At 64.8% G+C, this 17,075-nt stretch overlaps 1 protein-coding gene and 1 long non-coding RNA gene across 2 annotated transcripts; one reads left to right on the top strand and one right to left on the bottom strand.

The window, feature by feature from the left end:
• The first annotated feature begins 6,534 nt into the window (after positions 1–6,534).
• LOC141476191 (uncharacterized) lies at positions 6,535–8,956 on the top strand. Its single transcript, XR_012463664.1, has 4 exons — positions 6,535–6,632; positions 6,823–6,865; positions 7,036–7,146; positions 8,204–8,956. It is a non-coding gene; the product is annotated as an uncharacterized lncRNA (long non-coding RNA).
• Positions 8,957–10,380: 1,424 nt separating this feature from the next.
• Positions 10,381–12,054, bottom strand: ZBTB9 (zinc finger and BTB domain containing 9). The gene is made up of 2 exons (XM_074164801.1): positions 11,534–12,054; positions 10,381–11,473 (listed from the first exon to the last, which is right to left on the bottom strand). The coding sequence occupies exons 1-2, from the start codon at positions 12,052–12,054 to the stop codon at positions 10,381–10,383; spliced, it is 1,614 nt and encodes a 537-aa protein (XP_074020902.1).
• Between the last annotated feature and the right edge of the window lie 5,021 nt (positions 12,055–17,075).

Below are 17,075 nucleotides of genomic sequence, written 5' to 3'. Positions count from 1 at the left end.
CGTTCCCGGCGTCCCCCGCGCGGTTGTGAGGGGGAAGGGGCGGAACTGGGTGTACTGGGAGGTACTGGGAGCCACGGGGGAAGGACCTCATGGAATGGTGGAGAGGGGGAGTCACTGGGAGAAGCTGGGAGCCACTGGGAGTATGAGAGGCTGGTTATTGGGAGCCACTGGGAGCTTGAGGGGGGGAACGGGGAGATACTGGGAGGCACTGGTGGTGTGTGTGGGGAACTGGGAGTTACTGGGAATATGAGGGGCTGGTTAGTGGGAGCCGCTAGGGATACTGGGAGCCACTGGGGCCTTGAGGGGGGCGAATGGGGAGCCACTGGAGATACTGGGAGCCACTGGGGGGGGGGGGGGGCAGAACTGGGAGTTACTGGGGATATGAGGGGCTGGTTACTGGGAGTACTGGGGATAATGGGATCGTGGAGGGGAATGGGGGCTACTGGGATTTACTGGGATCATTTTGGAGTGTACTGGTAATATGAGGAAGGGAGTTACTGGGAGTCACTGGGGGAACTGGGACCTTGAGGGGTGAACTGGGAGTTACTGGGGGCTACTGGGAGCATGAAGAGGGGAACTGGGACTCCAGGGGCTGTGGGGTGCGGGACTGGGAGTCACTGGGACTAGGGGGTTGCAGTAAATTGGGAGCCACTGGGGTTACTGGGAGTGTGGGACTGGGAGTCACTGGGGCTCTGGCAGTGGAAACTGGGACTTACTGGGGGGGTTACTGGGAGCAGGCAGGAACTGGGAGTCAGTGGTTGTTACCGGGAGTCATTGGGTCTGGGGGGAGGTACTGGGACTGTGAGTAGGGATGAGCAGGCCCTCACTGGGGGTTACTGGGAGGTGCTGGGACTGGGAGTACTGTGAGTTACTGGGGCTGGGGGGGGTGTTACTGGGACTTACTGGGCATCGTGTCCGTCCCCCCCCAAGATGGCTGAGAGTCACCTGCAGCCACCGGGCACCCGGGTCCCTCCTGCCCCCCCAGCTCTGCGGGGCCTCGTCCCCCCGTCACACTTCCTGTCCCCCGGCCCCAGTGCCAGGTAAGGACTCCCAGTAACCTCCCAGTTACCCCCCCCCCCCCCTCCAGTGCTCCTTGTAATCCCCCCAGTTATCCCAGTAAAACCTCAGTGCACCCAGTTACCCCCCCCACGTACTCCCTAATTCTTCTTACTGTGCTTTCATATTCCCAGTAGCTGCCCAGTAACCCCCCCCCAGTGCTCCCGGTAACCTTTCAGTGTTCCCACTAACCTCCCAGTGCCCCTCAGTGCTGCCAGTAGCCATCCCAGTAACCCCCAGTGCTCCCTGTGATGCCCTAGTTTCCCCCTCCAGTGCTCCCAGTAATCTTCCAGTGTTCCCACTAACCTCCCAGTGCCCCTCAGTGCTGCCAGTAGCCATCCCAGTAAGCCCCCCAGTGTTCCCAGTAACCTTCCAATGTTCCCACTAACCTCCCAGTGCCCCTCAGTGCTGCCAGTAGCCATCCCAGTAACCCCCCCCGTGTTCCCAGTAACCTTCCGATGTTCCCACTAACCTCCCAGTGCCCCTCAGTGCTGCCAGTAGCCACCCCAGTAACCCCCCCCAGTGCTCCCAGTAACCTTCCGATGTTCCCACTAACCTCCCAGTGCCCCTCAGTGCTGCCAGTAGCCATCCCAGTAACCCCCCCCAGTGCTCCCAGTAACCTTCCGATGTTCCCATTAACCTCCCAGTGCCCCTCAGTGCTGCCAGTAGCCATCCCAGTAACTCCCAGTGCTCCCTGTGATGCCCCAGTTTCCCCCTCCAGTGCTCCCAGTAACCCCCCGGTGTTCCCAGTGAACTCCCACTAACCCTCCCAGTGCTCCCAGTAATCCCCGGAGCCTGGACACCAGGGTCCCCTTTGGCAGGTCCCTGGAGGCGGAGCTTGAGGCTGAGAGGAGGCGGGGCCAAGCCTTGGAGGTGGAGCTTGAGGCTGAGAGGAGGCGGGGCCAAGCCTTGGAGGTGGAGCTTGAGGCTGAGAAGAGGCGGGGCCAGGATCTGGAGGCAGAGCTCAAAGCTGAGAAGAGGCGGGGTCAAGATCTGGAGGCGGAGCTTGAGGCTGAGAGGAGGCGGGGCCAAGCTCAGGGGGCGGAGCCTGGTGGGGAGCAGCCCCTGGAGGAGGTGAGCCCTGGCGCCTGGGTCCTCTGGGGGCTGTGTCCTCTCCCCTTGGGGACACAGTGTCCCTGTCCCCAGGGCGTCCCCATGGTCAGGGGGACATAGTGATCATGTCACCTGCTCCCACAGTGTCCCCAGGATGTCCCCGTGTCTCCATGCCCCTCTGGTGTCCTCGGGGTGTCCCCTAACCCCAGGGTGTTCCTGTGGTGGAAGTGACATGGTGGCCTGTCCCCTGTCCCCACTGTGTCCCCAGGATGTCCCCCTGCCACTCTGGTGTCCCTGGGGTGTCCCTCTGTCCCTGGGATGTCCCCATGTCCCCTGACTCACCAGCGTCCCAATATCTAGCGTTCCCAGGATGTCCCCATGTCCTTCTGGTGTCACCCTGTCCTCATGGTGTTCCCACATCCCCTCTCCCCTGCATGTCCCCGTGCCCCCTGTCCCTGCAGTGTCCCCACACTGTCCCCATTCCCCCCAGTGCCAGGCCCAGGTGCTGCTCCAGGCCCGGCTCAGCGCCCTCGGCCACATCCTGACCCTGCAGGAGCGAGAGCTGGGCTGCGAGGTGGGGCTGGGGGGGCTTTTGTGGGGCAGGGGGGCATGGGGTGCTTCTAGGGTGGGTTTTTGGGGTGCTGGGAGGGACCCCTTGGGTGCCAGGGGCACCCTGAGGGGTAGTGGGAGGGTCCTGGGGTGTTCCTGGTGTGGGCCAGGGGGGTGCTAGGGTGCTTCGGAGGGGTTTGGGGCTCCCCCAGGGTGCCACTGGGGGGGCTCTTGGGGTGCTGGGGGAGCCCTAGGGTGTTGTGAGACTGCAATGCGGGGGGTTGGGGTGCCACAGGGAGTCCTGGCGGGCAATGGGGGTGACACTGGGAGATGGGGAGGGAGTCCTAGGGTGCTTGTGGGGGGGTGCAAGGGGTCTCTGGAGTGCTGGGAGGGGCAGGGGTCCTCGGGGTTGGTCTGGGGGGGCCATAGGGTGTCCCTGGGGGTGGTTATTGGGTTGCTGAGGAGGGTTCTGAGGTGCCACAGGGTGGTTCTGGAGGCACAATGGTGTGACAGGGTGCTGAGCGTGGGGTGCTTGGGGGGGGGGGGGGGCTGTTGGGGCACCCCTTGGTGCCATAAGGTGCGACTGTGGGGGCTTTTGGGGTGCTGGGGGGGACACTGATGTGCAATGGGGAGGTTCTGGGGTGCTGAGGGGGTCTCAGGTGCCCCTGGGATGGACGGGTGTGTTAGGGGGGACGAATTGGGGGACTTTGGAGTGTGCCTGGGTGCTTGGGGGGGGTCTGGGTGCCCTGGGACACCCACACCTCCCCCTCCCCCCAGCTTCCCCCCCCCGAGGTCCCTGTGGCGGTCGCCCCTCCAAGGCTGCAGAGGCTCCTGGGGCGCTGGCGGGAGAAGGTCTTCGCCCTCCTGGTGCAGCTGCGGGTGCAGGAGGAGGCGCAGCGGGTGCTGCGGGCGCAGGTGGGGGCCCAGGGGCTGGATCCCATCTTGGGAGGCGGGGGGAGGGGTCCTATGTCCTATCTGGGGGGCTTGGGGGGCACCTGGACTCCTGGGTCCCTCCCATGGGGTTCCTGGGTCCCATGAGGGGGAGAGGGGAGGGGTGCTGGCGGGCACCTGGATGTCTGGGTCCTATCTGGGGGGGCTTGGGGGCCACCCGGACTCCTGGGTCCCTCCTAAAGGGGCATCTGGATTCCTAGGTCCCTCCCATGGGGTGCCTGGGTCCCATCTTAGGGGTTGGGGGGCACCCAGACTCCTAAGTCTCTCCCATGGGGTGCCTGGGTCCCATGGGGGGTAGGGTGTGTGTGCTGGCAGGGACCTGGATGTCTGGGTACTATCGGCGGGGGGGGGGTTGGGGGTTCCCGGATGCCTGGGTCCCTCCCGGGGGGGGCGGTTCCTGAGTCCTTTCAGGGGAGACTGGGGGGCATCCAGGTTCTTGGGTCCTTCCCATGGGGTGCCTGGGTCCTATCTGGGGGGGTTGTGGTCACCTGGATGTCTGGGCCCTATCTGGGGGGGTGAGGGTGCCCAGATGTCTGGGTCCCTCCAGGGGTGGTTCCTGAGTCCCTTCTAGGGGTGTTGGGGGACATCCAGATTCCTGAGTCCCTCCCATGGGGTGCCTGGGTCCCATGTCGGGGGGGGCTGGGGGTGCCCAGATACCTGGGTCCCTTCCAGGGGTCACCTGTTTCCCTCTGGGGGGGTCCCGGACGCCTGGGTTCCTCAGGTGGGAACACTGGGGGCGGCGGTGGCAGCGGGGACACGGCGGGTGACGCGGCTGGAGCTGAGCCTGCGCGAGAGGACGGCCACCGCCGAGCTGCAGCGTCGGGACACCGAGGTCAGCAGGGACACGGGGGGGACACGTGGGACATATGGGGACCTGCTGGGGACAGAGGGGACAAGTGTGGGACATACAGGGACCTGCTGGGGATACGGGGGGACACATGAGGGACATGTAGGGACATGCTGGGGACACAAGGACCTGCTGGGGTCATGCCTGGGAAAAGGGAGGGGACACTGAGGACACAAAGAACCACACTGGGGACACACAGGGCCGTGCTGGGGACACGGGGACACGGAGACGTGTTTGGGCCATACTGGGGATGTGCTGGGGAACACACGGGGGACACGGGGATGCGTCAGGGACGGCTTGGGGACGTGGAGACATGTTGGGGACATCATAAGGGGGCTGCCTGGCGAGGGGTTGGTGACACGATGGGGACACATTGGGGACATTGGTGAGCAGTCAGCTGCATCCCAGTAACTGGCCGGGGAGGTGGTCCAGAGTGGGGACTTGTTGTGGACACTGGAGGGCTTGGGGACAGGCTGGGGACGTGGTGGCACTTGTCCCAGCGCCTGGCACAGGAGGTGATGCGGCAGCGGGGACGGGCAGAGGCGGCTGAGGAGGCACTGGGAGGACTGGCCCAGGCAGCTGCCAGGTACTGGGAGGGACTCGGGGACAACGTGGGGGAACACTGGAGGGGCACTGAGAGTGATGGGGGAGATGGGGAGAAACTTGGGGGGGGACTGGGAGGGACTGGGGGGGGACTGGGATAGGGGCCGAGGGAGTACTGGGAGGGGCCGGGGACGCTGGGAGGGGGCAACTGGGAAGTAACTGAGGGGCATCTGGGGGATACTGGGGGGAGGACCAGGATGGGGACACTGGAGGTCGCCAGTGTCCCCACTGCTCCTGTCCCTGCGTCCCTCCCTGTCCCCATGTGTCCCCCATCCCCATTTCACCCCATCCCCGTGTCATCGTCCCCCTGTTCTTGTGTCCCTCCCCGTGTCCCCCAGGCTGGCCAGGGTGGTGACAGCCCGTGAGGCCGAGGTGACAGCAGCCACCAGCACCATGGTCACCCTCAGCGCCCGCCTGCACCGGGCGGGACAACAGCTCCGTGTCCTGCGGGGTAAGGGGACACAGGGACAGGGTGCACAGAGGCAAGAAGGGGAGGGGGACATGGGGACAGGGAGGGGATGGGGACAAAGGGACACAAAGACAGAGAGGGGGACACAACAAGGGGACACAGGGAGGGAGGTGTAGGGACAGAGGGACATGGGGACAAGGAAGGCAGGGGGACATGGGGAGGGACATGTGGGGACAGGGTGCACAGGGGCAGGGAGGGGATGGGGACATGGGGACTGGGATGGGGATGTGGGGATGGGGACAGGGTGGCCTCGATGCCACTGTCACCCTTCCTCCACAGTGGGTGGCCCTGGACTTGCCCTGTGCCCAGGGCTGGTGACCCTGGTGTCACCCTGTTCCCTGTGCCCAGGGCTGGTGACCCTGGTGTCATCCTGTTCCCTGTCCCCAGAGGTGGTGGCTCCAGTGGTGGCCTTGGACCTGCCACAGTGGCAGCAGAACCCAGTGGGGGACGGGTGAGTGATGGGGGAGAGGCCTGGACACCTGGTCCGCTTTGGGGGTGTTGAAGGACACCAGGGGACCCCAAGGGTGGGAGGGGACCCCAAGAGTGGGAGGGGACCCCATGGGTGACATTGGGACTCCAAGGGTGGCATGGGGACACTGGTGGGGGAGGACATTGGGACGCTGGGAGTGACTTTGGGACCCCAGGGGTGGCAGGGGACCCCATCCCCACTTTTGGGGACCCCAAGGGTGACCTGGTGACACTGTCCCCACCCTGCTGGCCCTGACCCACCTGTGGGGCTGGGGGTGACATGGTGACTCTGTCCCCAGCCCAGTGGCCAAGGTGACAGGCAGTGCCCATCTGCTGGCGGGGGCAATGGCCAGTGTCCGGCGCAGCGGTGAGTGGGGACACACTGGGAACATCCTTGGCGGGGAGGACACCAGGGAGGGGACATCGCTGGTGGGACAGAAGGGGACACCAGGCAGGTGCCAAGGGACACACTGGGGACACAACGGGGACCCAGTGTCCACCCTGTGCCCCTGTGGGTGAGCGGTGGCTGCCTTGTCCCCACCGTGGCCTGTCCCTGTCCCTGCAGTGGTGGCCTCAGGGGCAGCTGAGGAGGTGACACACAGCCTGGTGACAAAGGACAACATGACATGGGACGAGGTAAGGGGGTTTGGGGACATGGGTGGGGATGCAGGGGACACGGAGAAGGATCGTGGGGCACCTGGAGCCATGGGGAGGTGGCACAAGGAAAGGGTGACAAGAGGTGATATGGGGGGACTCCGGGCTGGGGGGGGGCACTCAGGGACAGGGGTGGCTGCTGTCCCCATGTCACCCTTTGTGTCACCCCCAGGTCACTTCCTGTGAGGACAGGATGGGGCAACCCCCTGGCAGAGGTAGGTCCAACCCATGTGGCACCTGTGGGTGTCCCCATGTCCCCCCTGGTGTCCTTGTGTCCCCCCAGTGTCCCGTTCCATGTCCTATGACACCCTTAGGTGCCCCCCCATGTCCCCAGTGCCTTCCCCAATGTTCCCCCCAGCCCTAAATGTCCCCCATGTCCCCTCAGAGGCGCTGGGGTCCCTCGTGATGCAGCTGCAGGCCCTGGGCGCCGCCATTCTCGGGGACGATGGGGACAGCGGGGACCCCCCCTGACCCCACTGCGGACCCAGGCATCCAGGTGAGTCACCCCCCCCGCCCCAGCCAGTGGGGAAGGGACCAGTTTGGCCCAGTCTGGCACTGGTGTGACCCACGTGTCACTTCCCAGATGTCACTCAGCTCCTGCTCAGGTTATGGCTAACGCAGCTCATGCCGTGTGTCCTGGGGAGACACAGGGGGGGACACAGGGGACACCAGCTCCGCGCCAGAGGGAGCAACTGGGAGAAAAATTTAAGGGAGAGGATTTAATTATAGATAATTAGGGATGGTGACATCCAGGCGGGATTTCACCTGGATCAAGAGCCGCTGGACGGATCCGGGTAATATTTGGCAGGAATTTGGTGAATGATGAGTTTCGTGTAGGTTTGAGAAGGGAAAAAGAGAAGATGCCGCGTGTCCTGGAGCAGCGAGGGGTACGATCGATGGGTTGGGTGAGGAAGAGGAAGACGTAGGGTTGGGTGAGGAAGAGGAAGAGGTAGGGTTGGGCGAGGAAGAGGAAGAGGTAGGGTTGGGCGAGGAAGACACGGGGTTTGGCGGGGAAGAGGAAAACATGGGGTTTGGGTGAGGAAGACGTAGGGGTTGGGTGAGGAAGAGGAAGACGTAGGGGTTGGGCGAGGAAGAGGAAGACGTAGGGGTTGGGCGAGGAAGAGGAAGACGTAGGGTTGGGCGAGGAAGAGGAAGACGTAGGGTTGGGCGAGGAAGAGGAAAGCACGGTGTTTGGGCGAGGAAGAAGAAGGCACGGTATTTGGGCGAGGAAGAGGAAGGCGTGGGGCTGGGCGAGGAAGACACGGGGTTTGGCGGGGAAGAGGAAGACACGGGGTTTGGGTGAGGAAGACATAGGGTTGGGTAGGGAAGATGTCGGGTTGCGTGAGGAAGAGGAAGACATGGGGTTTGGGCGGGCAAGAGGAAGACGTAGGGTTGGGCAGGGAAGAGGAAGACAGGTTGGGCAAGGAAGACGTGGTTGGACGAGGAAGAGGGAGACACGGGGTTTTGGTGAGGAAGACATGGGGTTGGGCGAGGAAGACATGGGGAAGACTCATGTGTGACCCAAGACCTTGGTCGTCTTTCTTCCTCCCAAGGAACCGTTGAGCTCCTGGATGGACACAGGGACAGCTGGTCTGGAACCTTCATCCCTGGAGAAGTCTTCACCCGGAAAGGGCAGTGAGTGTTCCTGGGAGTGTCATCAACACCCGGTGAGGTGTCACCACTGGAGACGACGTGGAGAACATCTAAAAAGCCCAGAACCTTCATGTGATGGAGAACCCTAACCCCACCGAGGGTTCCTCCTGGAAATCTTGATGGATCGTCAGGGAAACCCAGTGAGTCCATCCCGACCCAACTGGTGACCTCCACCGTGATGTGGACACGGAGACCCAACCTACCCAGAACCCACTAGTGGGGCAGCAGGAACTGAGGTGTCCTCCCACCTCTTCGGTGGAGGTGGCAGTAGGGCGTATCCAGGAACGGGGACCAGTTGGGCACTGGTGGGACCCCCCGTGTCACCCCAGAGGTGATAGCATCATCCCAGTTTGGCACTGGTGGGACCCCACCTCCCCATGCGTCACCCTTTAGATGACAGTACCATCCCAGTTTGGCACTGGTGGCACCTCATGTCACCCCAGAGGTGACAGTCCCATCCCACTTTGGACCAGTCCAGGACTGGTGGGATACCACGTCACTCTGCGTCACTTCCCTGGTGGCAGCGCCATCCCAGTTTGTCCCAGTCGCTTACTGGTTCTCACCATCCTGGTGATCCAACGCTTTATTTCTTTTTACAGCTTTGCCCCTTTTTCACGTCGTTTCAGCACATTAAAGTTCAGGGGGGTGACATCACTGGTGGCACCGTGTCCTGTTGGGGGTGGCACTTGTGGACAGGGGTGTCCCCACGGTGTGTGGGGGGGTTGGGGACACAGAGGGGGGTGACAACCCCAAGAAGGACAAGAGGATGCTGGGGGGACACTGGGTCCCCATGGGGACAGGGGTGTCCCCGGGAGGGGTTGGGGGACATTGGTGTCCCCAGGGGTGGCTGCGGGCGGGCAGGAGGACTATGCTCCTGTTGCTATGGTCACCCGTTGCCAAGGCGACCGGGCCAGGCCGCAGCATGATCCCCATGGCAACAGCCATCCCGCCCCACGCGCCGCCATTGGCTGCCGCGATCCGGCTCTGCGTGCGCTGATTGGCTGGTGTTGCACTGGAGGCGGGAAATGGGGGCGCGGACTGGAACCCAAACTGGGGGGGCCTGAACTGGGAGCTGGACCCGGACCAGTACAGGGCTTGAACCGGGACGGGAGCCCTGAACTGGGAGCGAAGCCCGAACTGGGACCAGAGCCCAAACTGGGACCGGAGCCCTAAGCTGGGACCGGAGGCCTGAACTGGGATCAGAGCCTGAACTGGGACTGGAGCTTCAACTAGAACCAGAGCCCTAAGCTGGGATCGGAGGCCTGAACTGGGATCAGAGCCTGAACTGGGACTGGAGCTTCAACTAGAACCAGAGCCCTAAGCTGGGATCGGAGGCCTGAACTGGGATCGGAGCCTGAACTGGGACTGGAGCTTCAACTGCAACCAGAGCCCTGAACTGGGATCAGAGCCCTGAACTGGGATCAGAGCCCTGAACTGGGATCAGAGCCTGAACTGGGACCAGAGCCCTGAACTGGGACTGGAGCTTCAAATAGAACCAGAGCCCAAACTGGGACCAGAGCCCTAAACTGGGATCAGACCCTGAACTGGGACCGGAGCCCTGAACTGGGACTGGAGCTTCAACTGCAACCAGAGATGTGAACCTGGACCAGACCCTGAACTGGCATCGGAGCCCTGAGCTGGGATCGGAGCCTGAACTGGGATAAGATCCTGAACTGGGACCGGAGCCCTAAGCTGGGATCGGAGGCCTGAACTGGGATCGGAGCCTGAACTGGGACTGGAGCTTCAACTAGAACCAGAGCCCAAACTGGGATCAGAGCCTGAACTGGGACTGGAGCTTCAACTGCGACCAGAGATGTGAACCTGGACCAGACCCTGAACTGGGATCGGAGCCCTGAACTGGGATCGGAGGCCTGAACTGGGACTGGAGCTTCAACTGCGACCAGAGATGTGAACCTGGACCAGACCCTGAACTGGGATCGGAGCCTGAACTGGGACTGGAGCTTCAACTGTGACCAGAGATGTGAACCTGGACCAGACCCTGAACTGGGACCGGAGCCTGAACTGGGCCCAGCCCCCTGAACCAGGCCCCTCATCCTCGTCCCCATCCCCTGCCCCTTCAGTCGCAGGCCCAGCATCCCCCGCCCCAGCGAGCCCCCTGGCAGAGGGGCCGGTGCTTGTCCAGGCCGCTGCGCAGGCGGAAGCGGCGGCCGCAGCGCTCGCAGGCCCTCCCGGCCCCGTCGTGGGTCTTCATGTGCTCCCTCAGGTGGTGCTTCAGCTTGAAGCGCTTGTGGCAGGCGGCGCAGGCGAAGGGCCGCAGGCTGAAGGTCAGCATGATGTGCCGGTCCCGCTTGGGCTTCACGGCGAAGCGTTTGCCGCAGAGGCAACCGAAGCGTTTGCCATCGGGGGCCGCCCCCAGCTTCACCGGGGCGTGGAGAGCTTGTCCCCGGCCCAGGATCTCGTTCCCGTGAAGGTCCACCGGTTTCCAGGAGGGCTGCGGGAAAACGGCCGCCCCACCGCTCGTCACCAGCGTGCCAGCGCTCGTCACCACCGTCCCACCGCCACTGGCCGGGATGACGTAGCTCACCTCTGCCGGCGCGAAGCCCCCGGCCAACTCTGCCGCCGGCAGGAGGCCCTCAACAGCGGCGCTGTCACCCGCCTCTTGTTTGATGTAGAAGATCTTGGGGGGCTCGTGTGTGTCTCTGGGTGCCCCGTCTTCCTCCTCATCCTCCTCCAGCACAATCTGGAGGGCGTCCGTGGGACGATGGCCGCCCTCTTCCTCCTCTTCCTCTTCTTCCTCGTCCTCCTCCACACAGATCTTGAGGACCTCCTCGCCGGTGTCCTTCAGGAGGGAGCTCAGGGACGATGTGGCCGCTGGTGCCACGTCAGTGGCCACACGGATTTTGAGGACCTCCTCGCCCCCCTCCTTGGTGAAAGATGGCGTCGCTACATCACCTCCACAGGTGGCCCATGAAGAGCCGTCGCCACCACACACAGGCCATGATGATGATGAAGAGCCATCGCCACCACGGGTGGACCAGGAGGACGCTCCATCACCACTGCGGGTGGGACATGATGAACCGTCGCCACCACGTGTGGTCCACGAGGATGATGAAGACCCATCACCACCACGGGTGGGCCATGATGATGCTCCATCCCCACCACGGGTGGGACATGATGACCCATCTCCCCCACGGGTGGTCCATGATGATCTTCCATCTCCACCATGGCTGGTACACGAAGACCCATCACCACGTGTGGCCCATGATGACGCTCCATCTCCCCCATGGGTGGTACAGGAAGACCCATCTCCACCACGGGTGGTCCATGATGATGCCGCCTCACCACCACAGCCACTCGATGACGATGATGTCACCTCGCTACCCTGCCCAGCCCACCGGCACAGCCCGCCCTCCAACTCCCTCAGGATCTCCGAGCACTGATCCACCACGTGCCACATCTGGAGACCGCTGGCCACCAAGAGATGACCGGGCAGGGCCTCCAACAGCAATGTCAAGCGCCCCGAGTAGATGAGGTGCAGGAGCCCCTCGAAGGCATCGGGGTCGATGGCGGGGGGCAGCAGCAGGCGCCCCCCATCCTGCAGCAGCAGCTTGTCGTGGAAGAAGGGGGATGCGGCCGCCAGGACGCTCTTGTGGGCCGGGAAGATGCGGCCGCCCACGTGGACGGCCACGTCGCAGAACTTCCCCTCCAGCCGCAGGCGGTTGAGGGAGTCCAGCAGCGCCGCCGCGTGCTGGGGGAAGGAGATCTGCACCCGGCACCCCTCTGCCGCCATCCTCCCCGCCACCAGCCTGCGGGGACACGGCCGTCACAAGGGGTGGGGGCAGCCACTTGCCCCTTCGGGTGCCCTGATGCCCCATGGGGTTCCTTGTTGCCCCATCAACAGTTCTACTGACCCATGGGGTGCTTTAGGGCCCCTCTGTGTGCCCCGTTGCCCCATGAACTGCTCTACTGCCCCATTGAGTGCACAGTTGCCTGGTTGCGCACTTGGGTGCCCTGCTGGCTCCTCAGGTGCCTGTTGCCCAATGAACTGTTCTACTGCCCCATGGGGTTCCCAGTTGCCCATTTGGGTGCCCTGCTGGCTCCTTAGGTGCTCTGTTGCCCCATGAACTGTTCTATTGCCCCACGGGGTGCCCGGTTGCCCCCTCAAGTGCTCTTTTGCCCCCTCAGGTGCCCTGTTGCCCCCTGAACTGTTCTACTGCCCCACGGGGTGCCCTTTTGCCCCCTCAGGTGCCCTGTTGCCCCCTGAACTGTTCTACTGCCCCATGGGGTGCCCGGTTGCCCACTTGGGTGCCCAGTTTCCCCCTCAGGTGCCCTGTTGCCCCATGAACTGTTCTATTGCCCCATGGGGTGCCCGGTTGCCCACTTGGGTGCCCTGTTGCCCAATGAATGTTCTACTGCCCCATGCAGTGACTTAGGGCCCCCCCGGTTGCCCTGTTGCCCGCTTGGGTGCCCTGTTGCCCTCTCAGGTACTTGTTGCCCCACAGGGTGTCTTGTTGCCCCATGGGATGCCCTGTTGCCCCTTGAACTTTCCAGTGACCACAGGGTGCCCTGTTGCCCAGTGAACTGTTCTACTGCCCCATGGGGTGCCCAGTTGCCCCCTCAGGTGCCCTATTGCCCCCTCAGACACCCTGTTGTCCCACCCACAGGGTGCCCTGTTGCTCAATGAACTGTTCTACTGCCCCATGGGCTGCCCTCTTGCCCCACAGGGTGCCCTGTTGCCCCCTCAGACACCCTGCTGCCCCTCCCTTGGGTGCTTAGTTGCCCCACGAACAATTCTACTGCCCCGTGGAGTGCCCTGCCCCCCACTCGGACACCCTGCTGCCCCTTGGGGTGCCCTATAGCCCATATGGGTGGCCTGTTGCCCCATGGGGCACCTTGTTGCCCAGTGAATGTTTTACTGGCCCATGGGATGCTTTAGGGCCCCACGGGGTGCTCTCTTGCCCCATGAACTGTTCTACTGACCCACAGGGTGCCCTCTGGCCCCACGGGGTTCCCAGTTGCCCACTTGGGTGCCCAGTTGCCCCACGGGGTGTCCTGTTGCCCCCTTGGACATCCAGTTGCCCCCTGGGGCTCTTTAGGACCCCACGGGCTGCTCAGTTGCCCCCTCAGGTGCCCTGTTGCCCCCCCGTAGGTGCTCCATTGCCCCGTGAACACTTCTCCTGCCCCATGGCGTGCCCTGCCCGCCCTCCCCCGGGCGCCCTATTGCCCCTTGGGGTGCCCCGTTGCCCTTTGGGGGGGGTCTCCTATAGCCCCGGGGCCGCCCCGCTGCGCCCCCCCCCCCCCAAGCCAAGCCATTCCTCCCCACCCGGGTTCGCCCCGTCGCCGCCCCCTCCCCCCGCGGACCGGAACCCCCCGGGCCTCCCATCCCCCCCCGCCCCGGACCCCTGGGACCCCCCGGGACCCCTCGGGATCCCCCCCCACCCCCCACCCCGGTCCCGTCACGTGACCGCGCGCCCCGCGCTCACCCCCGGCCGCCGGCGCCTCCGAGCAGTGACGTCACCGGGAAGCCCCGCCCCCCCGCGGGGCAGAGCGATGACGTGCCCAGGGAAGCCCCGCCCGCCGCCTCTCTTCGCGCCCCCCACCCCCTCCCCGAGACCCCGCGCCCCGGGAAGCCCCGCCCACCTCGGACAGAGAGGGCCCCGCCCCCTCCAACCATTGTCCCACGTCCCCTCGCGCAACTTCACCCCCTCCCGCCCAGGGAAGCCACGCCCCCAACCAAGTCCCGCCCCCTTAGTACTTGGGCCCGCCCCCTCTCGCGGTAGCCCCCCCCAAGCCTTTGGTAAACCCCGCCCCTCCTAAGCCACGCCCCTCATGTCTTGATCAGACCCCGCCTCACTCCACTGGCCACTCCCAAACCCCGCCCTCCCCGGGGAAGTCACGCCCCGTTCCGAACCACGCCCCATCTTTCCGAAGGCCCCGCCCACCTCCCCCGCCCCCCGTGCCGCCATTGGCCACCCCTCCGGCCCCGCCCTCCGAAAGGCGGGGCTACAAGACCGATCCGAGTTTATTAAAGGCTCCGCGGGCAGCGGCGGCCCCGGCGGGGGTTGGAGCCAGCCCAGACCCGCCCTGGGGCCGCCCGCGGGCGGCGGATTGTCGGGGCTGCGGCGGGGCCCGGGCCGGGCACCGGGGGGCACCGGGGGCCGCTGAACGGGGGGGCCGGTGAAGCGGGGGGGCCTGGTGCGGGAATTGGGAGGGGGGGGCGCCGGGGAGGGGGCCCGGTGCGTTTCGGGGGGGAGGGGGGCCCGGTGCATTGGAGGATCCCGGTGCATTGGGAGGGGTGGGGGGTGTCCTGGTGCGTTTGGGGGGTCCCGGTGCACGGGGGGGGGGGGAGGACCCGGTGCATGGGGGGGTCCCGGTGCATGAGGAGGTGCCCGTGCATTGGGGGTCCCGATGCAATGGGAGGTGTCCCGTTGTACAGCAGGGGGGGGCGATGACTGGGGATCCCGGTGCACTGGGGGGACCCCGGTGATGGGGGGGTGGGGGTCCCAGTGCACTGGAGGGGGTCGCGGTGCATTGGGGGACCCCGGTGAATGGGGGTCCCGGAGCACGGGGGAATGGGGTGGGGGTGGGTTCCAGTGAATGGGAGTCCTGGTACATGGGGGGGGGTCTTGGTGAATGGGGGGTCCCGTGATGATGCACAAGGGCCCCCCCATGATGTCCCAGCTCCCCGGGGGTGCGAGGCCAGGACCGGTGGCACATGGCGGGGAGGGGGGACACCATGCAGGAGGTAGCCCCGTCCTGACATATGGAGGGGGACAAGGGACACCCCAGTCCTGGTGCACGGGGACACCCTGGTGCCATTGCACGAGGCCGGTGGTGCACGGAGATGCCCTGATGCTGTCGCACAAGGATGGTGGTGCACGGTGACAATCTGGTGCCATTGCACAGGGACACCCCGATGCTGCCCCACGAAGCCAGTGGTGCACAGAGACGCCTCTGGTCCTGGTGCATGAGGCTGGTGCTGCACGGGGACACCTTGGTGCCATTGCATGGGGACACCCCAGTCCTGGTGCACAGGGACAACCTGATGCTGTTGCACGAGGACGATGGTGCACAGGGACACCCCAGTCCTGGTGCACGAGGACACCCCAGTGCCATTGCATGAGACCAGTGGTGCACGGGGACACTCCAATGCTGGCGCACAAGGATGATGGTGCACGGAGACGCCCCCTCGGTCCTGGTGCATGAGGCTGGTGTTGCACGAGGACATCCCGCTCCCGATGCACGGTGACACCCCGGTCCTGGTGCACAGTGATGCCCCGGTGGCGGTGCCCGACGAGGCCGCTGCACAAGGGAGCTGGACACGCAGGGGGGGGTCCTGCGGCTCCTGGTGCACGGGGTGGGTGTGCGATGCACGAGAGACGATGCACGAGGAAAAGAGAAGGGGGGAGGGGGAGGAAAAGGGGGTCCCCAGCGTGGTGCCCGTGCCAGGGAGGTGCTGCTGCATGGGGAGGTGTCGCACGGGGAGCTCCGGTCCTGGTGCACGAGGGAGGCGATGCACGAGGGGGGTGTCTGGTGCTGGTGCACGAGGAGGCCGGTGCACATGGGTGGGAGGGGGAAACATGATGCACAAGGGAAAGGTCCGGTGCCAGTGCGCGGGGAAGGCTGGTGCACGAGGGGTGGTGATGCACGAGGAGCTGATGCAGGAGGGGGAAGGTCCGGTCCTGGTGCAAGGAGGGTGATGCACAAGGAAAAGGGGGGATGGGAGGTCGGCAGGGGGCAGAGGGGGGGGCTGGCCTGGTCCTGGTGCACAGGGAGGTGATGCCACGGGGAGGTCTGGTCCTGGTGCACGGGGAGGTGCCGCACGAGGGATGCCCGGTCCTGGAGCACAAGAAGCCATTGCATGAGGCCGCCCCAATCCCCTTGCACAAGGCCACCATGATCCTGATGCATGAGGGGGTCCCGCTCCGCCCCCCCCGCCCCCAAGTCCCGGTGCACAAGGAGGTGATGCACGAGGCTGCGCCGCTCCCAGTGCACAAGGTCGTCCTGCTCCTGGTGCACGAGGTCGCCCCAGTCCCAGTGCACAAGGAGCTGTTGCACGAGGAGCCGATGCACGGAAGCCTCTCCACCCCCATTGCACAAGGACCCGATGTACAAGGAGCCGATGTATGAGGCCACCCCTTGTCCCAGTGCACGAGGAGCCACTGCACGAGGCCTCCTTGGTCCCATCGCACGAGGAGTTGTTGCACGAGGAGTTGTTGCACGAGGAGTTGTTGCACGAGGCCGCCCTGCTCCCCTTGCCTGAGATGCAATCGCAGGAGGAGCTGTTGCATGAGGCCTCCCTGCTCCCGTCACACGAGGTGCTGGTGCACAAGATGCCCTTGCACGAGGCCTCCCTGCTCCCATCACACGAGGAGCCCTTGCGTGAGGTCTCCATGCTCCTGTTGCACAAGGAGCCCTTGTACGAGACCTTCTTGCTCCTGTTGCACGAGGAGCCATTGCATGAAGAGCCCTTGCACGAGGCCGCCCTGCTCCTGTTGAATGAGGAGCTGTCGCACAAGGAGCTATCATATAAGGAGTGGTTGCACGAGGAGCCCTTGCACGAGGAGGAGCTGTCGCACAAGGCCTCCTGGCTCCTGTCGCACGAAGAGCTGTCACACGAGGAGCAGTCACACAAGAAGCCATTGCACAAGGAGCCCTTGCACGAGGAGGAGCTGTTGCACGAGGCCTCCCAGCTCCCATCCCATGAGGCGCCGTCGTACGAGGTCTCCTCTCTCCCCTCGCACGAGGGGTCTCCCCGTGTTGCACGAGGCCGAGGTGGGAGGGAGGAGGGGTGTTCCCCCCCCCCCCCTC

Source organism: Numenius arquata, chromosome 28, assembly GCF_964106895.1.
Source record: "Numenius arquata chromosome 28, bNumArq3.hap1.1, whole genome shotgun sequence".
NCBI classification, from domain to species: Eukaryota; Metazoa; Chordata; class Aves; order Charadriiformes; family Scolopacidae; genus Numenius; species Numenius arquata.
Note: the sequence above shows the minus strand (reverse complement) of the source record. Positions and strands in the feature narration are given on the sequence as shown.

Coding starts and splice junctions, on each gene's coding strand:
- ZBTB9 (XM_074164801.1), bottom strand. CDS start 12,054: ATGGCGGCAGAGGGGTGCCGGGTGCAGATCTCCTTCCCCCAGCACGCG. Junction 11,474..11,533: donor ACCCATGGGGGAGATGGAGC/GTCATCATGGGC, acceptor TGGAGATGGAAG/ATCATCATGGACCACCCGTG.